Consider the following 18,214-nt stretch of genomic DNA (forward strand, 5'->3'; position numbering starts at 1 on the left):
ATACATAGTACATACATAACGCATACATAGTACATACATAACGCATACATAGTGCATATATAACACATACATGACACATACATAACACATACATAGTACATACATAACGCATACATAGTGCATACATAACGCATACATAGTGCATATATAACACATACATAACATACATAGTACATACATAACGCATACATAGTGCATATATAACACATACATAACACATACATAACACATACATAGTACATACATAACGCATACATAGTACATACATAACACATACATAGTACATACATAACGCATACATAGTGCATATATAACACATACATAACATACATAGTACATACATAACGCATACATAGTGCATATATAACACATACATAACATACATAGTACATACATAACGCATACATAGTGCATATATAACACATACATAACATACATAGTACATACATAACGCATACATAGTGCATATATAACACATACATAACATACATAGTACATACATAACGCATACATAGTGCATATATAACACATACATAACATACATAGTACATACATAACGCATACATAGTGCATATATAACACATACATAACGCTAGTAAACAATCTTTTCAATATTTAGAGTTAAGACACGCAGTAAATTGTCAGGCCAGCAAGTGTAAGGGCTAGTTCACACGGCGGATTTTGTGTGGCGGGTCCTGCCGCAAGACCCTCCGCAGAACTATTCCTGTTGACGACAGGAAGATCCCTATACCTATGAGATTCTGAAAATTAGAAGTTGAATATTGGACTGACTTATTTAGTCCCTCCGGAGGTTTGCTAAGTTATTTTCTGGTGTCTTTTTTTAAAATTTTCTTCCCATCCACCTCTCCGTCTTTTGGGGTTATGGGTAGGAGTGGGTTATTTGAGGGATAAAAAAGTAAACTAATTAAAACATTTTTTTTTTGCTGTTTTTATGTATTTTTGAGATTTGTAATAAGAAAACTAAACCAGAAAGGATGTTTTAATTCCAAAATGAAATATGAATTACAGGAAGCAACGAAATATGGTGAAATATAGATGACATTATTAGGTCATATCATTTGCCAAGCCATGAGATGCGGTTACGTTGTCTTATTTCTAGTTATTTCCACTTTCCCTCTCTTCATTATATTTGTGCAGCAAGTCACTCACATCAAACTGACCCACTTTAATCCATCCATCTTCCTTCATGTGATACACTGAAACGGAAAAAAAAAGTTCATATAATTCAATACAGTCTAAAAAAAGGGTTTCCTTATAATCACTATTTATCACCTATCCACAGGATAGGTGATAACTATCTGATCGGTGGAGGTCCAGCCGCTCACGAGAACGTGCTTACCTTTCCATCCCTGGGAACCCCATAGGAATGGGTCAGTAGTGCGCATGCTCGACCACCACTCCATTCATTTCTATGGGGCTGCTGAGCCATATCTTCGGCGGCCCCATAGAACTGAATAGACCGGTGGCCGAGAATGCGCACTACCGCTCCTATGGGGCTCCAAGGAACAGCATGGTAAGCCCATTCTCGTGAACAGCTGGGGTCCCGGCGGTCGGACACCCACCGATCAGATATTTATTAACTATCCTGTGGATGGGTCATAAATATTGATTATGGGAAAACATCTTAAATCACTGGACAATTCCAAAAGGTAAAGAAGCCCTCAAACCCCTTGAGACAAACTCTCGTCTAAAAGAAAAATACATTTGATGTAAAATATGCAGAGGGATGATTTCACTTAGGAAACATTCTACCAAAAGCTAAATCCCACAGATCATGTCATACTTGGTCCTATACTTATCCCTACCTCTTAATAAGGCTATGTGGAAGTGTAAAAACACTCACCATACCATGCTCCAGCGATGATTGTGAATCCTCAATGCCAATGTCACTCTATGCCCTGTAAGAGGGCGGATCGGGAAGCTGGGCACAAAGATTGACTATGCTTTTAGTTTGAACACCCCCCCCCCCCTTCCCGTACCTCATCTGGATACCTTGTTTCCGACCTCAACTAGTTTGTCTTTTTTTGTACCCCCCTAGTACTGTGTTTGGTTCCTTTACTTCTCCGTTCTGACCCAGGCTAGTTTTTGACTAGGCTTTTGCGCTGCACTTGACTGATTAACCCTGTCCCAGCCAGACAACAACAAGATTGCAATAAATAAGTAAAATTATAGTTTAATAAATACAAGGTGACTTACTGTTAACGTATCCTCCGGAATAGGCATCACGGTGTGTGGCATAGCTGATTGCCCTACGTCCTAAGTCATAAGCCTCCTCAGGGCTCAGATCATAGCGGTATCCACTGTCCAGAACGCCATACGCATAAGAATTTCCTGATCCGGTGGAAAATATATTTCCAGATAACCTTGTCCCATTATCATCAACATAATATAAGCCAGGACCCTGTAGGGAATAGTGTAAGTTGCATATTGACGTCATAATTCAGGGACTTCATTTATATTCACGTACACTCAAAGTATATAGGTTTATGGAAAGGAAAATGAACAAAGAAAAAACTCATTTTTACTCATTTAAAGGGGCTCTAAAAACTGTAAAAGTAGATACTTCAAAATATTTTCTGGCAGATCTTCAATAAATTTGATACATTTTTTTGATCATTTTTTGATATGTGGAAACTTTTATGTGAGTTATCTTAGGCCATGTTCACACAGAATTTTTTTTGCAGGCAGAAAAATCTGCCTCAAAATTCCTTCAGGAATTTTAAGGCAGATTTTGACCTGCCTGCATTACCTTGACGCGTTTTTTGGCTGAGACCATTGAGCACCTTGGGCTAAAAATGCTGCGAAAAACACTTTCTCTGCCCCCCATTGATTTCAATGTGAGGTCAGAGACTAAACCACGGCAAGAAAGAGCAGGCCGCATTTTGTTTACCACGAGCAGCTAAAAGCCGCTCTGGGAAAAAATACCTCCGCCTCCCATTGAAATTAAAGGAAGGCGTTTTTTTGGTGCTGATTCCGATGGACGTGGTTATCGTGTCAAAATCAGCGCCAAAAAACTGTGCACTGGGCTTAATAGATGATTTTTTTTCTCAAACTTTACATCCAGCCCCATCCACATTATTCAAAATAGTTCAAATCAGTCACTACGAGCGATAAGAATTTATATAGGGTGGGCTAGATTGGGCTATATCAAGCAAATGAACTAGTTGTGCAGTAAATCAGCTTTAAATTGGTGCTAAAGAACGTGTGGAGACTTAATGGGTTTTTTTCGGTCCCTAAAAATTTATAGCCTATCCACAGGATAGCCCATCAATATGTCATCGGTCGGGGTCCGACTCCTGGCACCCCCGCCGATCAGCTGTTATGAAGGGGCCGCAGCGCACATACGAGCGCTGCTTCCCCTTCACTTCTACTTTGATGTGAATCGTTGACACACTTGTAGCGACAGTTCACAGTATTACAGCCTTCTCTTATTCACTTTAATGTCGGCTGTAAAACTGTGAGCCGCCGCCGCTACAAGTGTGTCGACTATTCACAGCGAGCATTATTCAATTACATATAATATTTTGTGCCTTGAGTAATATTACACTACAGAGGTCGGCCTTCTATATCTTAATCTTGCTACAATTTTTTTTTAATTGCCTATTAGTTTTGCGCTTTACCTTTTTATCCCAACCACAGATCATGCTGCCCACGCTCAGTCCATTTCCTCGGTACTGAATCATCATGTTGCACAGGAGCTTGGAGGCGGCTGACACTGATATCCTGGTATTATTCCGCAGCTGGTATAACCTGTAAAGTTTAGAACAGCAGTTTGACTATTGTATTATTATTATTAGTTTGTATGTTTGCATTGATTGTCTTATGGAAATTTGGTGTCTTTTTAGCTTTGCCAGATTGTAAGCACCACTGGTGCAAGGAATGACCTGAAAAACTTTATAATGCACTTGCAGAAGTATTGTTCATCTTCATATAGTATCTTTAGTGAGGACCTGTAACGCAGGCGGCTGGTGCTGGTCCTGCTGGTGGTCCGCGCCGGCGGTTTGCCCACCCTCCTCACCAGCGTCCTGGCTCTTCTCTTGCTTTTGTCCACCGCCACTTCTCCTGTGGACGCGCTTATCTTCCTGCTCGCGGCCGCATGTCTCTTAGGTTGTGCACTGGTGCTTTAGAAGGCATCCAAGGAGCCCGCGCGCCTTCACAAACCTCCCTAACCAATCCCTGCTGCTCTGGGCTTATTTAAGGCTCCTCTAAACACCTGGTGTCTGGGAAAGTTTGGTTCAACTTAGTTGTTTTCTGCGAAGGTTCCTGTTTGCATCCTGCTGCCTGATACCAGTTTTCATGTTGCTATTTGCTATCAGTCGGTATCCCGCTACCTACTACCAGTCCGTATCCAGCAACCCGCTACCAGTCTGCTTTGTGCTACCAGTCTGTATCCTGCTATCTTTTGCCAGTCCGTATCATGCTACCCGCTGCCAGTCTGCTTTGTGCTACCAGTCTGTATCCTGCTATCTTTTGCCAGTCTGCATCCTACTACTTGAGACGAGCCTGAGGCTTGCTACATTACGAACTGTAACTTCAGATCTACGCCCATTGTGCCAAGGTATTATCTGCCACTGCCTGTACCCACGGTGTACTGCACGTTGTCTCCGGGTCTGCTGGACAAGCTGCTACTCACACCGGGACCACCTCAAGAGGCAGTGACCTGATAGTCTCCCCACAGCGAAGTCCAGATATCCAGCTACTTTAACAATGCCCTTAGGGGGTGGACCTAAGTCAAACCAGTTGAGTAGCACAGCGGGTCCACAACCTACTTGTCATTACAGGAGCGATTTCTATTCCCAGCATGTGCATGGCAGTGTGAGTGGTTTGGGATGGGGGATGGAGTACGGGGCAGGTTCCCTTTAAGGCTGGATTCACACGAGCATGTTCGGTCCGTAAAGGACGGAACGTATTTCGGCCGCAAGTCCCGGACCGAACACACTGCAGGGAGCCGGGCTCCTAGCATCATAGTTATGTACGACGCTAGGAGTCCCGGCCTCTCCGTGGAACTACTGTCCTGTACTGAAAACATGATTACAGTACGGGACAGTTGTCCTGCAGCGAGGCAGGGACTCCTAGCGTCGTACATAACTATGATGCTAGGGGCCCGGCTCCCTGCAGTGTGTTCCGTCTGTGACTTCTGGCCAAAATACGTTCCGTCTTTTACAGACAGAACATGCTCGTGTGAATCCGGTCTAAGTATCAAGAAGGTTAATGTCAAATACATACCGAGAAGGTTATGGAGAATATATAAGGAAAGCCTAAACACAAGACTCCCAAGTCAGTAAATATGTGCCCCCATAATATATGATGTCAAATTATATTAAAAAAAGAGTTGGGATAACTGACCTGCACTCTTTTGCCAGCAGTCTCTCCCAGTACTGACAATCAGCGGCACTCCCGGACATGGTCCCCAGCAGATAAGGGTTAATCTCAATCACTTTATTAAATTTTATTGTGGCTGTTAAAATACGGATCATAATATTAAAACAAAGGATCGATTGATTATCAGCAAGGTAAAAAAAAATTGCAATAATGAAAATATAATAAGCCAGAGTAGGAACATATAGAATTGCTACACAGTCATGTAATAATAACAATTAAAAAAAATAAAATAATAAAATTGGAGACTTTTTGGAAACTTTTTGGAAAACTAAATGTAATACATTTTCGCTGTATTTTAAGGCCACATGCACATGACTGTAGTGGAGTGCACAGCCCGTGATTTGCGGCTCAGACGGCCGCGGAGTGTCACCCGCGGTCCGCCTGCAAATCATGGGCCGTGCACATGGCCGTGTGCGTTCATTTCAATGAGCCTGGAGCGCAAAATGCGGCCGTAATAAGACATGTGCGATCTTTTTTGCGGTCCAGGCTCCCGGGAAATGCACGGACCGTGGAAACCACAGTTGTGTGCATGGGCCCATTGAAATTAATTGAACCGCAATTCACCCGCAGGTTTGCGGGTGAATTGCAGCCGCAAAAACATGTTCGTGTGCATGAGGCCTAACTTGAACTTTAAAATGCCATACAAATTTGCATACAAATGGGTTCATTGGCATATAGATTTCCCCAGAGTATATGCCAACAGTGCACCATGGCACTTATCAGCCGTAAAGTTTGCCCTCCACCACCGTATGATATAATGGAATCTACTGTACATATGAACTCTATATGACCAGAAGTTATTATTAAATAACTTACACACATATTTTCCGGAAGACGCCCGTGAATCCACTGCCACAATCACGCCATGCTGGAATTTGAAGGCCAGTGTGGTAGTCCCATGCCATGGCTCAATCTTTACTCCATCAGCTCCTACTGCCAGACGGTGAAGAAACTCGGCAGGCTGCGTGGCATAAATATAGTACGGCATTTTTTATTAGAAATATTCATAAAATTGATTTCCGTAAAATGTTTAACAACGAACAGGATTATATTATTAAGAAAATATTTCAATCAATGCCCATGTTTAGGGTACATCACACGCAGCACTAAAAAAACTATTTATATATTTTTTCGATTGTGGCCGGGGCAACAAGGAGCTGTCTCTATGGCAACGCCAAGGAAGTAAGTATTAACTTTTTAAATTAAATTTAAACAAGAAAATGTATTTAATTTATTTTCAGATCTGCGATTTTGCAATTTGTTGCAATTTTACCTCCCCGTTAAACTCAATGGGGAAAAAAACACAAAAAATTGCGATTTAAAGTTGATTTAGGCCCCATGCACACGACCGTAAAAAAACTCCGGAATTGCGGACCGCAATACAGTCCGCAATTACCGACCCGCCCTATTCTATTGGCCGCGGACACCTTTCCGTAGCACTACGGAAAGGTGTCCGTGCCGTAGAACCGTGCCGGGAAATATGGAGCATGTCCTACATTTCGGATTTTATGGGCCACGGAAATGCGGCGCGCGGCCCACGGGTGTCGGCGGCTGGCCGTGCTCGCAATTGCGGGCTGTGAGCATGAGGCCTTGTGATGTGGATTAAAAAAATGCACCGCAGATCAATTTCTGAACATTTTCTTGGCAGATTTTTTCTGCAATGTGTGGATGAGATTGATTCAAATCTCATCCACATTGCTGCTACTGTAATACGCTGCGGATTTTCCGCAGTGAAAAAATACAGAAATCCATCGGCTTCATATTCAGAACTCTATTCGGAAAAATACAAAGTGTGAATAAGACCTTAGTGACATATTTATTCCTTCCAAGCAGAACAAGGTCAGTCTCGGATAATAAGGCCCTGTTCACACCGGTGTCGATGTGTTGCGTTGTTCTTCTCCGTCAATGGAGCAGAACAAAGGAATAACGGAAGCAATATGCACGACAGACACCACCGGCGGCCGGAGGAACCTATTGACTTTAATGGGTTCTGTCGGCTTTCCGTCGGGGTGTCCGTCGTTTTACTGGAGACAATAGCGCAGCGTGCTTCTCTATTGTCTCCGATATTCTCAGTTGGATTTTGACAGAGGCACCTAACGAAGCCTCCAACGCAGATGTGAACGAAGCCTTAGATTGAAAAAGACACTCTAATATGACACGTACTTAGATTTGAGACAATAGCGCAGCGTGCTTCTCTATTGTCTCCGATATTCTCAGTTGGATTTTGACAGAGGCACCTAACGAAGCCTCCAACGCAGATGTGAACGAAGCCTTAGATTGAAAAAGACGCTCTAATATGACACGTACTTAGATTTTGCAAATTGAACACTTTTATCGAATGCGTGTATACAGTTTTCTTTACCTGCCTTCCTGCGGGCACAGCTAGCGCAGTGTTGTATGAGCTGAAAGAGATAGTGGGAGAGATTTTAGCACCGTTTAGGGGTGACTTCCAATCCCAGGTCTCCGGGGGTCCACAAAGGTGCAGTAGAGCCATATGTTAGCGGGTCAGTCACCGCACCGGAGATGTCTTCTCTCTATGAATATACGGTACGTCTCTGTCCGTGTTTTCTTCTTCTCTATTACCTCAGACTGTTCTTTTCCTCGCTGTAGACTTTTGTATATCTCTTCCTTCCAGTCACACAGTGTTTCGCCTCTGTCGCCTCTCTCGTTTTCTGTACTGATCTCTTTAGCCGTCTGGTTAATTCACTATTAACCTCTTGTTTTCACAGTGTATTTATTTTTTTCGTTGAAAGCTCCTGCCGGTCTCATCTGATCAGAGAGAAAGTGAAAGTGCCGTTCTTAAATCTAACCCCCTCCTCCCGGGCTGATCTATGCGATACTTGACACCGAAAACTGAAAGAGAAGGAGTAGATTTCCTTTAGGCCGTGGTCACACATACTGTTTTGCTGCAGTTTTTGGTGCAGTTATTGGTTTTCCACTTTAAAATACTTATTAACAAACAGATAGCAAATAGCTATTAAACACACTTCCTAATATACTTACATTTTTAAAGATCTTGACTCTGGTCATGTGACGCAGTCTCCATGGGAATTCTACACTTCCGATGACGTCCCGACCGCTCAGCGCTCTTTTGTTCTTCCGGACAAATGCCTCTTCTGTCCTACTCACTGAATGGCGCTCGTTCAGCACTCAAATATGCGCGGCAAAACTGCACGTTATACGCATTGTATGCATTAACCCTTAGGCTATGTTCACTCGTTTAGCAAAAAACGTCTGAAAATTTTCAGATTTTTTCTGGTTTTTCACTGCGTTTCTACGGCCGTTCTTGGAGCTGTTTTTCTCTACTTCGGGCAGGGAGAAGGGCTGAGACAACACTTTCCTCTCATTGCCGTCAAGCGAAGGAAGGTGTAAGTTCTGCAAGAAAGTATCTATTGCTTCACCTCTTTTTGTAAACTGGTCTGGAGCTGTTTTTCTATAGAGTCAATGAAAAATGGCTCCAAAAACAGCTCAAGAAGTGACCTGCACTTCTTTTTCGCGGGCATTTTTTTACGCGGCCGTTTTTAAAAACAGCTGTGTAAAAATACGTCCCGTCCGAATGTTTGGAGGCATTCTGCTTCCAACTTTCGCCTGTTTTTTGTCCGTTTACGGACGAAAATAAACCGTGTGAACATACCCTTAGGGCAGATTCACACGAACGTTGCGTTTTTGAGCGCGCAAACAACGCGTCGTTTTGCGCGCGCAAAAAACATTTGACAGCTGCGTGTGTCATCCGTGTATGATGCGCGGCTGCGTGATTTTCGTGCAGCTGCCATCATAGAGATGAGGCTAGTCGACGGCCGTCACTGTCCAAGGTGCTGAAAGAGCTAACTGATCGGCAGTAACTCTTTCAGCACCCTCGACAGTAAATGCCGAACACAATATACAGCAACCTGTTAAAAAAAAAGAAAAAGTTCGTACTTACCGAGAACTTCCCGGCCGTTGCCTTGGTGACGCGTCCTTGGTGACGCGCCTCTCTTGACATCGGGCCCCACCTCCCTGGATGACGCGGCAGTCCATGTGACCGCTGCAGCCTGTGCTTGGCCTGTGATTGGCTGGAGCTGTCACTTGGACTGAATTGTCATCCCGGGAGGTCAGACTGGAGGAAGAAGCCGGGAGTTATCGGTAAGTCAGAACTTCGTTTTTTTTTACAGGTTCATGTTTTTTGGGATCGGTAGTCACTGTCCATGGTGCTGAAACAGTTTAACTCTTTCAGCACCCTGGACAGTGACTATCTCCTGACGTCGCGTACCGGACATTTTTTTGCCGGGTTCGGCCAAAACGAGTTCGGCCAAAACGAGTTCGGCCGAACCCGGTGAAGTTCGGTTCGCTTGTCCGGGTTCGCTCATCTCAAAGACACTCCGTTTGGATGTTTGGAAACAGAAAAGCACGTGGTGCTTTTCTGTTTACATTCATCCTTTTGACAGCTGGTGCGCTGTTTCAGTCGGTTCGCACGGAAGTGCTTCCGTGCAACCTGCGTGGTTTTCACGCACCCATTGACTTCAATGGGTGCGTGATGCGCGAAATACGCAGAGTTATTGAACCTGTCGCGTTTTGTACGCAGCGAACAAACGCTGCGCAAAAAGCACGGACTGTCTGTACTGCCCCATAGACTTGTATTGGTCTATGCGTGGCGCGTGAAAACCACGCGGCCCGCACGGACCGAATACACGCTCGTGTGAATCCCCCCTTAGTGTGATGGAGATGCCCTGGAAAACATCCCCCAGCTCATGTTACTATCAAAACCACCTGGCTTGGTAACCCATTCAGAAAAAAAAGTTCTCAGATTCTTCCTTACCACTGCCCATGCTGTGATCCCTCTCCATTGGAGATTTTCGGGACTTTGTCCATGCAGAAGATGTTCAAGAAGTCAACAATATTAGGTTTATTGAATAATTTATATCAGAGAACTATGGCCACCAAGACTATGATTTCTGTTTGCACACGCTTTTATTCTGCCTCTTACGCCTCATGCACACGACCGTGTGTGCCGTCCGTGATCCGAGAAAAGATAGGATATGTTCTATCTTTCCTCGGATCGGAGACTCGGACCATTTTTCACAGACCCTGATTCACCCGCTAAAGTGAATGGGTCCGTGAAGACTATCGGGTGGCACAACAGTCGTGTGCCTAAGCCTCATGCACACGGCTGTGCCCGTAATCACAGCCCGGTATTGAGGATACGGCCGGCCGCTAGCCGCAGTCCGCATTTTCAGGCCGGTCTCCCATACGTAGTATGGGAGCACGACACGTAAAAAATAAAAAATAGAACATGCTCCATAATTCCCGGCACGGTTCTTCGGCACAGACACCTATTCATAGCGATACAGAAAGGTGTCCGCGGTAAATAGACCCGGGCAGGTCCATAATGGCGGACCGTATTACGGTCCACAATTACGGAGATTTTTTACGGTCGTGTGCATGGGGCCTTATGAAGGAATAGTAAGGCGGTATTTTTGCCTTTTGGCATACAGATAACATCATGATCATACCCGCTGCCTTTTTTTTATTTGCTTAATGTTTCAGCTGATGTCTTTATTTTCTCAGATGTGTATACTTCTTTCTCAAGTGATTATTTAGAACTACAAATATCACATGAAATGCACCATTTCACAAATATGTACAGAAGGACTTGAGAATATTTCTTCACCGCTTTTCTGGCGTAGAAAAGTCACAAAAGCGCCAAAAAGTGAAATATTCTTCTTAGCTTTCCCTCTTTTATGTTAAAAATCTCCCGTTTACCTATAAAAGGAAAAATTTCCAAATATGCTAATTTGCTGAGTCGGAGTCACACACTGACAGTTATCTGAGAGGAGTCACACACTGGCTGTTATCTGAGGAGGAGGAGTCACACGCTGCCGATTATCTGAGGAGGAGTCACACGCTGCCGGTTATCTGAGGAGGAGTCACACACTGCCGGTTATCTGAGGAGGAGTCACACACTGCCGGTTATCTGAGGAGGAGGAGTTACTGCCGGTTATCTGAGCAGGAGGAGTCATACACTGCCAGTTATCTGAGGAGGAGGAGTCACACACTGCCGGTTATCTGAGCAGGAGGAGTCACACACTGCCGGTTATCTGAGGAGGAGTCACACACTGCCGGTTATCTGAGCAGGAGGAGTCATACACTGCCAGTTATCTGAGGAGGAGGAGTCACACACTGCCGGTTATCTGAGGAGGAGTCACACACTGCCGGTTATCTGAGGAGGAGTCACACACTGCCGGTTATCTGAGGAGGAGTCACACACTGCCGGTTATCTGAGGAGGAGTCACACACTGCCGGTTATCTGAGGAGGAGGAGTCACACACTGCCGGTTATCTGAGGAGGAGTCACTCACTGCCGGTTATCTGAGGAGGAGGAGTCACACACTGCTGGTTATCTGAGGAGGAGTCACACACTGCCGGTTATCTGAGGAGGAGGAGTCACACACTGCCGGTTATCTGAGGAGTCACTCACTGCCGGTTATCTGAGGAGGAGGAGTCACACACTGCCGGTTATCTGAGGAGGAGGAGTCACACACTGCCGGTTATCTGAGGAGGAGGAGTCACACACTGCCGGTTATCTGAGGAGTCACTCACTGCCGGTTATCTGAGGAGGAGGAGTCACACACTGCCGGTTATCTGAGGAGGAGGAGTCACACACTGCCAGTTATCTGAGGAGGGGTAAGGCTGAGAGGCTGGAGGGGGTCACATCAGATGCCCCTATCTTTGGCTCTATAACACCTAGAACCATGGTTCTGGTGTTGTTTTAAAGATCAGAATCTCAAGAAATTGGCCTATTAAAGCAGTAGCACAGTAAGATAGTGTAGCCTCACCTGAATATAATGCTGTTATTCTTTTTAAGATGCGTGGCTCCGTTGCACTAATATGTTTCTTCTTTATATGCAAATAAGCTGTTTGGAGCAGGGAGGGTGTCACCGTGTCTACAAACAGCTCTACCTTCTCTCCCCAGTCCCTCCCTCCCTTCTCTGAGTGACAGGGCCAGGCATTCTCCTTTAAATTCAACCCTTTGAGTCTCTGGATTCAGTCTCTTATGCCCCATGCACACAAACTTATTTTTTCCCTCCCGTAAATACTGGCGTAAATACGGGCAATTTGTCACACGTATTCGACCCGTATTCCACCAGTATTTACGGACCCGTGCCAATGAATACGGGTCCGTTGTCACCAGTATTCCACCCGTATATACGGACACGTTTCTCTGCAAAATTGCACTGCACTAATCGGCAGCCCCTTCTCTCTATCAGTGCTGGAGAGAGAGAAGGGGCTGCCATTTCGGGCAGAGTTTCCGCGGCGGAACACAGCGATTGAAGTAAAAGAAGTTCATACGTACTCCGGCCATTGTCTTGGTGACGCGTCCCTCTTCTGACATCCAGTCCGACCTCCCTGGATGACGCGGCAGTCCATGTGACCGCTGCAGCCTGTGATTGGCTGCGGCAGTCCATGTGACCGCTGCAGCCTGTGATTGGCTGCAGCAGTCACATGGGCTGAAATGTCATCCCAGGAGGCCGGACTGGAGGAAGAAGCAGGGAGTTCTGGGTAAGCATTAACTTTTATTTTTTGCGGGTTTTTGTGAGCGCTGCGCATGGTACTCACTGTCCGGGGTGCTGAAAGAGTTACTGCCGATTAGTGCAGCCCCTTCTCTCTGTCCCGCACTGATCGTTTAACTCTTTCAGCACCCTGGACAGTGACTATCCCCTGACGTCGCCTAGCAACGCTCCCGTAATTACAGGTGCGCACACGTAGCCACCCGTAATTACGGGAGCCCCATAAACTTCTATGGGCCTGCCCGTGCCGTAATTACAGCCTGAAATAGGACATGTTCTATATTTTTCAACGGCCCGGGCACCTTACCGTAAGCAAACGGCAAGGTACCCGTGGCCAATAGAAGTCTATGGTTCGTGTGCATGGGGCCTTCCACAATAACTCTTATTGGGCTAAGCAAGCCAAGAACAAAACTTACAAGTCTGTGGCTCCGGGGTGGTCATACCACTAGTGCAACCTGTGCTGCTGCACAGGGGCCCAGTAAGTAAAGGGTCCCACTGTCACCTTAAAGAGGCTCTGTCACCAGATTTTGCAGCCCCTATCTGCTATTGCAGCAGATAGGCGCTGCAATGTAGATTACAGTAACGTTTTTATTTTTAAAAAACGAGCATTTTTGGCCAAGTTATGACCATTTTCGTATTTATGCAAATGAGGCTTGCAAAAGTACAACTGGGCGTGTTGAAAAGTAAAAGTACAACTGGGCGTGTATTATGTGCGTACATCGGGGCGTGTTTACTACTATTACTAGCTGGGCGTTGTGTATAGAAGTGTCATCCACTTCTCTTCACAACGCCCAGCTTCTGGCAGTGCAGATCTGTGACGTCACTCACAGGTCCTGCATCGTGTCGGCACCAGAGGCTACAGATGATTCTGCAGCAGCATCGGCGTTTGCAGGTAAGTCGATGTAGCTACTTACCTGCAAATGCTGATGCTGCTGCAGAATCATCTGTAGCCTCTGGTGCCGACACGATGCAGGACCTGTGAGTGACGTCACAGTGCTGCACTGCCAGAAGCTGGGCGTTGTGAAGAGAAGTGGATGACACTTCTATACACAACGCCCAGCTAGTAAAAGTAGTAAAAACGCCCCGATGTACGCACATAATACACGCCCAGTTGTACTTTTACTTTTCAACACGCCCAGTTGTACTTTTGCAAGCCTCATTTGCATAAATACGAAAATGGTCATAACTTGGCCAAAAATGCTCGTTTTTTAAAAATAAAAACGTTACTGTAATCTACATTGCAGCGCCGATCTGCTGCAATAGCAGATAGGGGTTGCAAAATCTGGTGACAGAGCCTCTTTAAAGCAACATTCTGCTGTCTGTTATATTGCATGTAAATGCCTGAGCTGATGAACTTTATGGCTTACACTTACTGGTGGATTAATAGAGAGACGTAAGGGGTGATTTATGATGAAATATTGGAGAGCAAGGGGCCCATATTCTGTTCTTGCACAGGGGCCCTCAGCTATCTTGTGTCTACCCCTGCTGTGGCTGTAGGTATAGGCTTCTTCTCCAACCTCTCCCTGGCAGCTATTAAAGGGATTTTCAGAGTTATTTAAAACATTGGCCAATGCCGGAGGGATGCAAAAAAAAAAAAAAAAAGCCATTACTTACCTTACAGATCCCCGTCGTTCCAGCACCGCCGCTCCGTTCCTCCCCGCCTCTGTGTATTAACATAGCTGCAGTGATGACGTGCAAGTATACCCACGTGATCGCTGCAGCCAATCACTGGTCTCAGTGGGTATACGACAAAGGATCGCTGAGACGGCGGTGGAACGGAGCGGCGGCACAGGTATGACGGGGATCTGTGCGGTAAGTAGTGGCTCTGTTTTTTTTTGCATCCCTCATGCATTGGTCAATGTTTACATGATGATTGGGTGAACGAGGTATAAGCCACCACAGTAAATGGTTACAATTATGATAAAAACGTTTAACCATATAACATATAGAAATAAGTAATGTAACAGCAGCTTCACAAGGCAATGATGGCTGTTGTCATTCCCTCCACCCCGTGACCGTCAGTAAAACGGCACATGTACAGGAAAGTCCCTCCTGGGTTTTTTCATAGGTGAATTCCACAATGTTCTGATTGCAGCCAATGTATAACCATTTCCCAAATTCATCACCTGTTACCAGGTAGACAGTTTCCGTACAGTGTTAAAAAGAAGAAAACACCAATGGGCACAGCTAGTCAACTGAGGACTGATTCTGCCCACAGGTATCCGGGATTGGTTGTCTGGAAAGTCCCTTGTGCCATACAGGGACATTGAACTGTGATTGTAGAAAACTTTTTTGTTTGTTAGACTCATAGTCACGCGGTATCACATACTTTCCACTAGGGGAGCTGTTTATCACAAATAATGCACTCGCCTTAGGGCCTGTTCATATCAGCATTGGTTTTCCGTTCATGGGTTCCGTTGCAGCTATTCTTCCCGCAAAAAAATGGAAACCTTACGGAATGCAAACAAACGGAAATCAAGGCAAATGAAAGCATTACCATTGAAATCAATGGTAATCCAAACGCAAGCTTTCGTTTCCATTCTGCTTTCCGTTCATGGGTTCCTCCGATAGTAAGCTGCAACCGAATCCATGAACAGAAAACCAGTGCTAATGTGAACCCAGCCTTAGAGGTGAGGAGAGAAGAAATGAATAGAAAATAAAGGCAGAGATAAAGACATACAAGCACTTTTACTTCCGTGAAAAAAACGGAACCCTAGCGGAACGGAAACAAACGGAGACCATTTGCAACGGAAGCATTGCCATTCAAATCAATGGTAATGCAAACGGTAGCTATGGTTTCTGTTTGCCTTTCCGTTCATGGGTTCCTCCGACGGAAAGGTCTAACAGAACCCAAGAACGGAAGGGTGACGATGATGTGAACACACCCTTAGAGGTGAGGAGAGAAGAAATAAATAGAAAATAAAGTTAGAGAAAAAGCATGTAAGGCGCGGTATTAGTATTAGTATTAGTTATACTGCATGGCGTAAAAGAAAACACTCAAAAAACATTGGCGGTATTGTTTTTCTTTTTACTTTCCCCCTCAAAAAAATATATAAAAGCTAATCAACAAATGATATGTACACAAATATGGTACCAATAAAAACTACAACTTGTCCTGCATAAAACAAGCCGTGATACGACCATATTGATGGAAAAATAAAAAAGTTATGGATCTTAGAATGTGACGACACAAAAATTACGTTTTTCTATAAAACATGTTTTATTGCGCCAAAGTACTAAAATGTAAAAAAGACTCTACAAATATGGTATCGGCGCATTCGTACCGAACTGTACAATAAAAATAACACGTTATTTTTACTGCTTGGTAAACGGCAAAACAAAAAACCTACAAAAAACAATGGCAGAATTGCTGTTTTTTTTTTGCATTACCTTCCAAAAAAAATGAATAAAAGCAAAATCAACAAAATGGTGCAAAAAAATATAACTCGTCCCGCAAAAAACAAGTCCTCATACAACTACATCAATGGATAAATAAAAAAGTTATGGCACTTGGAATGTGAGGATGAAAAAATGAAAGAAAATGATTGGGTCATTAAGGCCTCAACAGTCCTGGTCGTTAAGGGGTTAAACAGCAAACTGAGACGATAAAGCGGCGATCACCACAGATCATCGTTACGGCTGCTCAAATCGTTGAAATAGGAAAGTCCCTAATCTTGTTTATTCCACGGGTGACGTTCATCATGATTCATACAGCAGCCAATGTAAATTCAGTTTACACAGAGCATCAGCTGTTGCTAGGTAGATGATGTCAGCGAAGGTTAGAGAGGCTGGAATATAATGTGGTGAATTTCTTTGAACATTTCATCTCCGGAGGCGACACTCACGGCGCAATAATAAATTAGGGCATTATCGATCTGTTTAGCAAATTGTCAGTAAACATGCAGTTTTATTACATTTTCATTACTTCAGTGGAGGTCAATAAACTACACGCCAAGCAAGCTATGAAGGGTTGTAAAAACCGCAAACGCATAAAAAAACGCAGCAAAACTGGTCATTACGGCTTCGTTCACATCTGCGTTGGGCCTTCCATTCTAGCGGATCCGTCAGAGGACCACAAGAACAGAAGTAAACGTTTCAGTCGAAAAAAACATTGATTTCATTGGGTTTTGTTTTAGCGGTAGTTGTGCTCAGTCAGGCTCCGTTACGTCAGGTTTCCGTCTTTTTGACTGAAGCAATAGCGTAGTCCGCTGAGCTATTGTTTCCATCAATAATAACGGAAGCCTGACGGAAAGGAGCTTTCCGGGTTTTTTTTAACATTGAAGTCAATGGATGACGGATACAAACTGATAGGCCGTCCGTTTGTATCGGTTACGCATTACGTTTAACGGATCTGTTTCTTTTTCTGCACATGCGCAGACTAAAAATGAAAGCAACAAAGATGCAAAGAGAAAAACGGATCCTTTAAAAACGAAGTAAACAAACCGACACAAACAGAAAGAAAAGAGTCTGTTTTTTGACGGATCCGGTAAACTGATCCGTCAAACAAAAAACATATTTTACCTTCCATTGCGTTCAGTCTGGCATCCATTAGTCTGTCCGTTTTTTTAAAATTTCAATGGATCCGCTAAAACGGACGCCACAACGCAGATGTGAACGAAGCTCATGCAAAATACAAAAGTTGTTTATTAATATCGATGTTGTACAAAGCACACGTTCAGAGGGTGTATAAAAAATATATATTAAAAAATTTAGTTTTTTGCCATGCGGGCCTCGTGGCAAGGTTATTGGTAGAATATATTGTAGGATGACATACTGTATATAATTCCTCAGCGGTGCATCAACTGCGCATCAGAAAATACACATTGGGCATACTGTCGTGCATAAAACCTCTGCGTGAAGTAACAGTACAAAGATAAGATGTCCGGTTATACTGTAAGGACATGTTCACACAGGACGAATACGCTGCGTAAAAGTACACAGCGCGCCCGCCCTGGAATCCGCAGGGAATTACACCCGAAAACAGCACTAAATTGTGGTGCAGTTTTTTAGGTCTAAGCTTTGCTGCGGAAAACAGTGGTTGACAAAAAAAAATCTAAGGCTGGGTTCACACGACCTATTTTCAGGTGTAAACGAGGCGTATTATGCCTCGTTTTACGCCTGAAAATAGGGCTCCAATATGTCGGCAAACATCTGCCCATTCATTTGAATGGGTTTGCCGACGTACTGTGCAGACGACCTGTCATTTACGCGTCGTCGTTTGACAGCTGTCAAACGACGACGCGTAAATTGACTGCCTCGGCAAAGAAG

The 18,214-nt window shown here is 44.3% G+C and overlaps 2 protein-coding genes across 2 annotated transcripts in view; one reads left to right on the top strand and one right to left on the bottom strand.

Moving 5' to 3' along the window:
* Positions 1-986: 986 nt before the first annotated feature.
* Positions 987-7,942, bottom strand: PSMB8 (proteasome 20S subunit beta 8). Its single transcript, XM_075834498.1, has 6 exons — positions 7,766-7,942; positions 6,220-6,364; positions 5,368-5,479; positions 3,642-3,771; positions 2,218-2,422; positions 987-1,217 (listed from the first exon to the last, which is right to left on the bottom strand). Exons 1-6 carry the CDS (start codon positions 7,895-7,897, stop codon positions 1,117-1,119), a joined length of 825 nt encoding a protein of 274 aa, XP_075690613.1. The 5' UTR covers positions 7,898-7,942; the 3' UTR covers positions 987-1,116.
* An 8,871-nt stretch (positions 7,943-16,813) lies between these two features.
* Positions 16,814-18,214, top strand: part of PSMB9 (proteasome 20S subunit beta 9) — a 29,526-nt gene continuing 28,125 nt past the window's right edge. The window contains exon 1 of the mRNA XM_075834499.1: positions 16,814-16,835. The gene's annotated coding sequence lies outside the window, so the exon portion shown is untranslated. The remainder of the gene's footprint in view (positions 16,836-18,214) is intronic.

Source organism: Rhinoderma darwinii, chromosome 8 (genome assembly GCF_050947455.1).
Source record: "Rhinoderma darwinii isolate aRhiDar2 chromosome 8, aRhiDar2.hap1, whole genome shotgun sequence".
NCBI classification, from domain to species: Eukaryota; Metazoa; Chordata; class Amphibia; order Anura; family Rhinodermatidae; genus Rhinoderma; species Rhinoderma darwinii.

Excerpts from the sequence above, each read along its gene's own strand:
- PSMB8 (XM_075834498.1), bottom strand. The coding sequence starts at position 7,897 with ATGGCTCTACTGCACCTTTGTGGACCCCCGGAGACCTGGGATTGGAAG. Across the intron at positions 2,423-3,641 it reads TCTGTGGTTGGGATAAAAAG|GGTCCTGGCTTATATTATGT; the intron begins GTAAAGCGCAAA and ends TATTCCCTACAG. Across the intron at positions 1,218-2,217 it reads TTCCGGAGGATACGTTAACA|TGTATCACATGAAGGAAGAT; the intron begins GTAAGTCACCTT and ends TTTCCGTTTCAG.